Source organism: Hibiscus syriacus, unplaced genomic scaffold, assembly GCF_006381635.1.
Source record: "Hibiscus syriacus cultivar Baekdansim isolate YM2019G1 unplaced genomic scaffold, ASM638163v2 tig00013915_pilon, whole genome shotgun sequence".
Classification (NCBI taxonomy): domain Eukaryota; kingdom Viridiplantae; phylum Streptophyta; class Magnoliopsida; order Malvales; family Malvaceae; genus Hibiscus; species Hibiscus syriacus.
The window spans coordinates 14,364-23,153 of record NW_024062311.1 but is presented as its reverse complement, the minus strand read 5'-3'; the positions used below and the strand labels follow the sequence as shown (position 1 = coordinate 23,153).

Here is an 8,790-nt window from a genome sequence, read left to right as displayed (position 1 = left end):
AGTAGAATGTGCTTATAATTTATTGATGTTGGTGGAAGGAAATAACGGGTAACGCAAGCATCCAAAAACCTTAAAATGGGTGTAATCTGGGATTTTTCCGTAAAGAATTTGAGTAGGTGAGTGGTGGTTTAATTTCTTTGAAGGGAGGATGTTTAGAAGATATGTTGCCATTTCGAGAGCATGGGGCCAAAATGAGGGTGGCATGGAAGAATGAGCACGTAAAGTACGAACCATGTTATTGATAGTTTTATTTTTCGTTTGGCTTTACCATTTTGAGATGAGGTATGAGGACATGACAAGCGAAAATATATACCATTTAATTCACAAAAATTTCAAAAAGGACCATTGTCATATTCTCTGCCATTGTCACATTGAAATTGCTTAATTTATCTTCCGAATTATGTTTTGATATATGCTCGAAATAAGAAGAAAATTTAATGAACTTGTGATTTTCGAGATATAGGAAAAGTCCATAAGAAATAACTATATTTATCAAGAAAAATAGCATAGTAACGATGACTTGATGAACTTAATATAGGAGATGTCCACAAGTCACTGTGAATTATATCAAATGGCATAGTAGTAAAATAATGAGTCATTAAAAGGCAATTTAGTGTTTTTTCCAAGAGGACAAGATTCACAGAAGGAATTGCAAGCTTGATTATATTTAATAAAATTATTACTACGAAGAGAATTCAAAATGACTTTTCCTGGGAGCCCTAAACGAGAATACCACAAATTTGAAGAAATGACAGGAAAAACGAATGGTAAAGCTGAAAGGGATAGAGATCACCCAAGCTATCATATCTCATTAGGTGTATTCCGGTCTGTAAATCCTTCACGGAAAACCCAAAAGGATCAAATTCATTGGACACCATATTATTGTTAGTGAATTTTTGAGCGGAAATAAGGTTTCTGATAAGTTTAGGTGCATGCAACACATTTTTAAGGCTCAACGGTGGATTTGTTTGGTTTTGTGAGGCACTTCCATAACCAAGAATAGAAATTGTATGACCATTACCAACAATAATGCCATTATGTCTGCTTAAATTAAAATAGGACGAGAGAGTACCTTGATTAGCAGTCATATGAGAGGTAGCACCTGTATCCATGTACCAATAGTCATTCAGTTGATGAAGTGAGAGTGTGTTCATAGCCGCATCTATGTCTGTAGGGACATGATTCATACTTGGGGTCGCTGTTGTGTAGTGGGTATGGGATGGTTCAGGTCCAAAGACTCCTTTTGTGGTTTGTGGACGAAGCTACCATCCCGTAGTGGGATATGGGCAAGGTGATTTGGCCCAAGTGTGAGGTGAGCAGGCATCCCAATGAGGCATGGAAGCCCATTGTTGCGGCTATGACGCTGCTGAATGTTGCTTTTGTCCCCTACCACAAGATCCACCACGATTTCCAAGGCCACCACGACTACCGTAATAGTTGCTGGGCCGCCATCCACACCCACCATGATTTTGGCTTATGGAATTACTATTCTCATTTTTATTTTCTTGAAGCTGTTTGGAATTATTATCACCAGAAACAAGATTATTATTGGAATTAATAAGCAAAGTAGAATCTGCACCTGATTCAAGAGTAGCACGTTGTTTCATGCTTTCTTCTTCTAATGAAAGCATCGAACGGGCTTGCGCAAAGGTGGGAAGAGGACCGCGGTGTTGAATGATGGTTACGAACCCCGCGTAAGCCTCTTTTAATCCATGAATCATTTTGAGAACCATGAGATCGTCAGACACTTTTGCGCTAATATTTTCTAATTGATCTGCCAGCACTTTAAGTCGCTGGCAATAGGCAACAACATTTGGAAAATCCCGAAGGTGAGTGTTGGTAAATTGGGTTTCAAGGTGAACGGCTCTCGTATTCTTGTTATCTTGGAACAATTCTGCTACACGGTTCCAGGCATCTTTTGCCTCATCTTCCAGAATAATGATAGTGTTGAGAATATCTGAAGAAACTGTACTATAAATCCATTGCGTGACAAAGGCATCAATCCTCTTGCAAGTTGATGTTTTGGCATCCGTCATGGTGGTGGCGGCTTCCGTAGGAGGGATGATGTGGTCAAGAACGAGGTGGGCAAGGGCATGGAGCTTGAAGAGAGTTGCCCAGTTGTTGTATTGGCCTCTTTTGAGATCAAGAGTGATGGGGATGGCTGTTTCGATATTAGTGACAGTGGTGGCGGGATAAAATTTTAAGTTAGCCATTGATGCAGAAAATAGGAGGAAAAAATAAACTAGGCTACTGATACCAAAAAGGAATATAATATCGTGTCTTGTATATTATTATCAAATCAATTTATACAATGTACAAGCTACAATTTGGTTAGCTGTTACAACAAATTAGGCTAACTTATAGGAGAATCTATATTCAACAAATTAGGCAAACTTATAGAAGAATGATAATATAATTTATATTATACAAATTTCGATAATAATATCTATCCGCAACATTGATGGTTTTATGAGCAATTTACTCTTTAAGTTGTGTTATTTCTTCTTTCATAAATTTTACATACAACATTTCCTTTTGTATTTGACACTTAAGTTCCAAAGTGCCAACCAATGTCATTATTTGTTGTACCTTTCAATTCTTTTTTTTGGGAACTCTTCACATGGTGGCATGCTCAATTTTCATTTATATACAAGAAACATAAAATTAGCACAAACCAAGCTACCTCAATGGTTAAAGAGAAGGTTCTTGTCCCTAGAGGTCATGTGTTCGAGCACCGACAATTGTAGGGTATTTGAGCATTCACTGTTGTTAGAAACTAGGGTTTCAAGAAGAAAATACAATATCATAAAAGAAATAACAATGAGAGGTAGTTCTTCATTGATACACAACAAAACTTTTTATACAGTAGTTACCCAGCAAGATAAAACTACAGATCTAACAACCGCTCGTAACAAATATGCTAACAACCTCATAACTGCATAATCGCCTACCACACGTCAGCAACAGTTGCAACACTCAAATTCTCTCTACTTTTTCCTCCTCCCCAAGAAAAGATTGAAGATTAACTTTAGCACGAAAAACTTTAAACTGAGCTACAGCTAGAGGCTTTGTAAAACCATTAGCAACTTGGTGACTACCTGGCACATAATTCACCACCACTTGTTTCAACGCAATCTTCTCACGAACGAAATGGACATCAAGCTCTACAGGCTTACTTTTTGCATGGTAGACACGATTAGCTGTCATGGCAACAACACTGTTGTTATTGCACCATACAATTGGTATTTTTTGCCTTGCAATACCCATATCACTCATAAGGGCACTCACCCACGTCGTTTAAGTAGTAACATCAGCAACACTCATGTATTCAGCCTCCATGGTGGACCTGGCGACCGACTTTTGTTTCCTAGAAGTCCACATGAGTACAATATCACCTACAAAAACATAGTTACCAGACATGACTTGTGATCATCAGTGTTTCCAGCCCAATCAATATCAGAAATACTACAACATTGAAGCCAGCCACTGCAGGTGTTATCACCAAACCATGATTAAGTGTTCCTACCAAATACTGCAAAAATCTTTTTACAACAACAAGATGTCCTTGTATTGGGGCATGCATGTATTGTGCAACCTTATTAACGTTGAATGCAATGTCTGACCGAGTATGACATGCATATAGCAGCGCTCCCACAACACTCCGATATTCATAGGCATCCTAAAGCAACAGACCTACATCTTGAGTCAACTTAGCAGATACAAGCATAGGTGTAGAAGCAAAATTGGCAGTACTCATCTTAGTCTTTATTAGCAATTCTAAAATAAACTTTAATTGACTAAGAATCAACAAACCTCCCACTGTTTAAATTTTATACCCAGAAAGTAACGAAGATCACCAAGATCTTTTAAGGCAAACTCATCCCCAAGCAACCTCACCACTTCTTCAATTTGCACATTCGACTCACCAGTCAACACTATATCATCAACATACACAAGCATATTGACCCATCGACCGTCTGCACAACGAACACATAATGATGTATCTGCTGAAGATTATTTAAAATCAATTCTAACTAGGAAACTCTTAAGCTTATCATTCCAGTTTCGAGGAGCTTGACGTAGACTATGCAAAGCTTTCTGCAATTTACACACCAAAGGACTACCATCAACAATTACTTGTTCAAACCCAGACGGCTATTGCATGAAAACATCCTCATACAGATCACCATGCAAGAATGAATTATTCAACTAAACCTAAAGCAAATGCCAACCCTTTGTTACAGCCAAAGAAAGAACAACATTTAGTGTAGCAAAATTAACAACTGGGACAAACGTCTCACCAAAATCATGTCCAGACACCTACGAGAACCCTTTTACTACTAACCTAGCTTTGTATATGCTAACAAAACCATCGGGGTTCTTCTTTAATTTTAAAAGCCATTTGCACCCAACCACTGATCATCCTTCAAGAAGCTTCACAAGGGTCTATGTACCATTCGTCTGCAATGCTTCAAACTCTACATGAACTGTAACTCTCCAATGAGAAGACTGAAGTGCCTCATGCACATTTACAGGTTCCATATCATCATAGCTAGCCGAATACAACTTAGGCTTGAATACACTACATTTACTTCTTGTCAACATCGAATGACGATTCAAAGAGATGCCACCACTTTCCATCGAACCTTCACCATTATCAGGCCTCGTAACAACTGTTTGTAATGAATGAGCAACGTTGGCAAGTGCAACAGGGCCTGTCATAGACTTCACTAGATCCACCAACTCAGTATCCTCAGCTGCACTAACTAAGGTTGCACCATCAACCTCTTGTTGAACTGCTGCTCCTAGAAAAGTAACACCCATATCCATAGTAGCTTGACTCATCTCACCATAATCCTCGGTTGCATTAAATGAGGTTGCACCAGCTACCTCTTGCTGAACTGTTGCTCCCAGAGAAGTAACACCCGCATCCACAGTAGCCTGACCCGTCTCACCAGAAATATGAGAAGCTTGCACCGTACGAGTTCCATTGGTTTAAAACTAACACATATCAGTCAAAAGTTCAAGCGTCGTGGACTTATGTTTACAAGAAACAAAATCATTACTTGAACTATCAACCCTTGCAAATGGAAAAACCAATTCAAAAAATTACACGTCTAGAAACATATATCTTCCCAATAGCTGCTAGGCACATATAACCCTTGTGTTGTGGGTTATAACCCAAAAAGGTGCATGGTTGAGATCGAAACTCAATTTTATGTTTCTGAAAAACTATCAAGTGAGGAAAACACTTGCACCTAATGACCTTCATAAACTCATATTCTGGTTTCTTCCCCCACAAATTCTCGAGTGGTGACACCCATCCAAGACCCTAGTATGAAGCCGATTAATGAGAAATACCGTAGTAACATCTGCATAATACTAATAACGTAAAGTCATAGTTGTCTGAGCTAACAACACCAAATCAAGCTCAATGATATACCAATGCTTTCTTTCTGCTTGAATGTGTAAGGACAAGCAATACGATGAGTAATCCCATCTTTCAATAGAACATACAAGAGACTACGATATTTCCCACCCCAGTCGATTTGCACAACCTTAACAGACAAACCAAACTGAGTAGAAATCATTTACTGAAATAACTTGAACATATTCATTTCTTGCAATCTAGCTTTCAAGAAATAAACTCAAGTATGCCTCGAATAGGCATCAATAAACGACAAATAATAATAAAATCCATTAGAAGAAATGTGAGATGGCCCCTATATATCAGTATAAACAAGTTGAAAGGGCTTAATGTACACAGTATTGGAGTGAAAAAAGGTAGTTTATGGCTTTTGCCAATGGAACAAGCCTCACATATCTTATTCATAGCTTTGGGAACATGTACATCAAGAGTCTGACACACACTAGCAAAGTATTATACGCTACATGCCCTAACCTTCTATGCCAAAAACTGTAAACATCATCAACCATAAAAGAATTAACAAAATTTTTTTACAAACAATTGAAGTACTATTATTAGGAAACACATAAATCCCTCATTACATACGCTCTTGAAGAAGCATCTAGAGTAACAACATCACGAATGCAGTAGCCTTGAGCATTAAACTCAAAAATCACGTTGTTGTCCCTAGTAAACTTAGATACAAAGAGTAAATTTTGAGTTATACTAGGCACATGAAGCAAATCACTAACTAACAATATTTTAGAGGTAGATTTTAGGGTCGTATCACCAACAAGATTAACAACTAATGAAACACCATCACCAATAACCAGCTTACCTGGACCGCTATGACAAGTGCGATGAGTTATAATATCAGCATTTAGAGTCACGTGATGCGTAGCACCAGAGTCAACAACCCACTAATCTTTCTCAGATGCTTGAGAATTTGTATTAGTCGAAGTATGAAGTCAAGAACCCTTCGAACAAAATGTACAACTGCAATTATCATAGGCAGTCGTGTTGACTTGAGCAAAGTCTTCTACATACCGTAAATGACTACTACTAGCAATCTAATAATCTTCATCATAGTGATGTCAATAGCGATTGACCAGATCCCCAAGCTTACCACACAATTGACATTAAATATGTGGCCAGTCACGACCACACTAGATCTGCCACTTGAATGAGTAACAGATAAACATTATTTATTATAGTTTGAATACGAACGTTTAGAGAAATCACCTGAACCAGATCCATGAGTAAGATGAGCAGTAGCTACTATAGTTTCTTCTTGAGCAGCGAACCCAACAAGTTACATCTTTGCATCTATAAGCATAGTTCATACCTTATCCAAAGGTAACATATCACTACTCATTGTAATAACATCCATAAAAGGTTGATATTCACAAGGCAAACCCTTCAAAATACTAGCAATATGCCTTACTAGAGGAATTGAACTCCCACACGAAGCCAAAGCATCACAGATTTCTTTAACCTTAGCAATATACACGCATATTGTCTTCTCCCTTCTTGAAAGACTGAAGTTTACAATGTAAGCTCATTACCGAAGTTGATGACCAATTCACAAAGTACTGCAACACCGTACTCGAGATAGAAGTTGTTGTCTCAACACCAACAAATCGAGACAGAAGATGTGGACTAATAGTAGAAAGCAACCATAACGCCAATGCACTATCCTGTGCTACAAAATCATCATATGCCTCTTTGAGAACAAGACTTTTTTTTTCATCGACAATCATTTCAGGTGGAGGCTTCATACCACCGGTAAGAAGACACTCAAGGCGATGACTACAAACTGTTAGCAAAACTTGCTTTTTCTATAACAAGAAATTCTTTTCATCCAACAACACATTGATCTTTTTGTTAGTGAAAACGAAAGAACACAACAACACCGCAAACAAGATCATAAGAAGAAAACCACGTAAGTAGAAGCACTACAACTAGGACCACTAGCAATTTATACCATGTTAGAAACTAGGGTTTCAAGAAGAAAATATAATATTATAAAAGAAATAACAATGAGAGATGGTTCTTCATTGATAAACATCACATCTTTTTATATTGTAGTCACACAACAAGTTAAAACTACATGTCTAACAACCGTTCATAACAAATATGCTAACAACCTCATAATTGCATAACCACCTACTACACGTCAGCAACAGTTCCAACACTCAAGAATTGTCAAATAGTTGAGAGTCTCTAAAACATATACTACAACTTTTTATCACCTTATATTAGTAAAAAATAAAATTATAATTAGAAATATAAGCAATGCATTATTTTATTACCAATAATATAAAAGGGTAAACTACATGGATGACCACTTTACTATTACCCTCTTTCAATTTGACCATTGATGTTTTGATTTCATCGACAAGACTACCTAACTATTTAAATGGTTCAATCAAGCCACCTACCATTAAAACTTATGAAGAAGATGATGTTTTAGGAAAAATATTTGGTGCAAATAACATTCGGTCCCTATTTCCTACACAAGGTGTCAATTTGCTCATAATTTTAATTAAATTTAATATTCTAATAAGTTATGACATGTGTAAGTTTCTAATCGGATGGTCCTGAAACCACAATATCTTCTACTCTTCAGATAATTCGTTCGTTTCTTATTTGCCTCTTTCTTTCACGACGGTTTCACTGCCAGTATTATCCCATTTCCTTCTCTTTTCTCATGTTTTTATGTTTCTATTATTCTGAATCCGTCACCTTAAATTTCCATTTTCAATTGGATCTTATGTTTCACGTTCTTAATAGATCTGAATATGTTGTGTTGTTATTCGTTATTGACTTAGGTTGGTTTTATCAATTTAGGGTTATATTTTCTTTCTTTTTTTTTTTTGAAAAAAACCCAAATTATGTTTGAGGAGAATCTAATTAATAGATTGATAGTTGTAATTGATCCTATTTTAACCATGTTTTAATTTGTGTTGATTATGTGGATTTTATCGTTATCTTTTTATGTTGTTATAATGGTCATACCTTAAGACCCACTACAACATCTAAATATCTTGGAAGCTTTTACTTGTCCAGTGGTGACTTCTTCCTGTCAATAGTGTTTTAAGTGTTGTTTGTATTCTCTTTGCTAATGGAGAAATGAGGGTCATTTAGTCTTTTTTGTGAATGATGGTTCCTTTATGGAGAGTTCTAAATAGCTTTAACATTAGAATGATGATAAATATAAGGCTTTATTACTAGAGGAATCTAAACCGCCCATTTTTGTAAGATGGTCTTCAGTTATCAAGCCTTTTATTTCTTTTAATAATGTAGCCACAGAACGAAAGGCCGCCTAAACTTCGTTGAAAGGCAAACTTCCTTTCAGCTTCAAATAGAAATCGAAGCTTGTG

General features: G+C 36.8%; 1 protein-coding gene across 1 annotated transcript; it reads right to left on the bottom strand.

Annotated features, from left to right (window-relative positions):
- Window positions 1-1,355: 1,355 nt before the first annotated feature.
- On the bottom strand, window positions 1,356-2,213 carry LOC120206517. Its single transcript, XM_039206152.1, has one exon. It carries the CDS (start codon window positions 2,211-2,213, stop codon window positions 1,356-1,358), a length of 858 nt encoding a protein of 285 aa, XP_039062083.1.
- Between the last annotated feature and the right edge of the window lie 6,577 nt (window positions 2,214-8,790).

Coding starts and splice junctions, on each gene's coding strand:
- LOC120206517 (XM_039206152.1), bottom strand. CDS start 2,213: ATGGCTAACTTAAAATTTTATCCCGCCACCACTGTCACTAATATCGAA.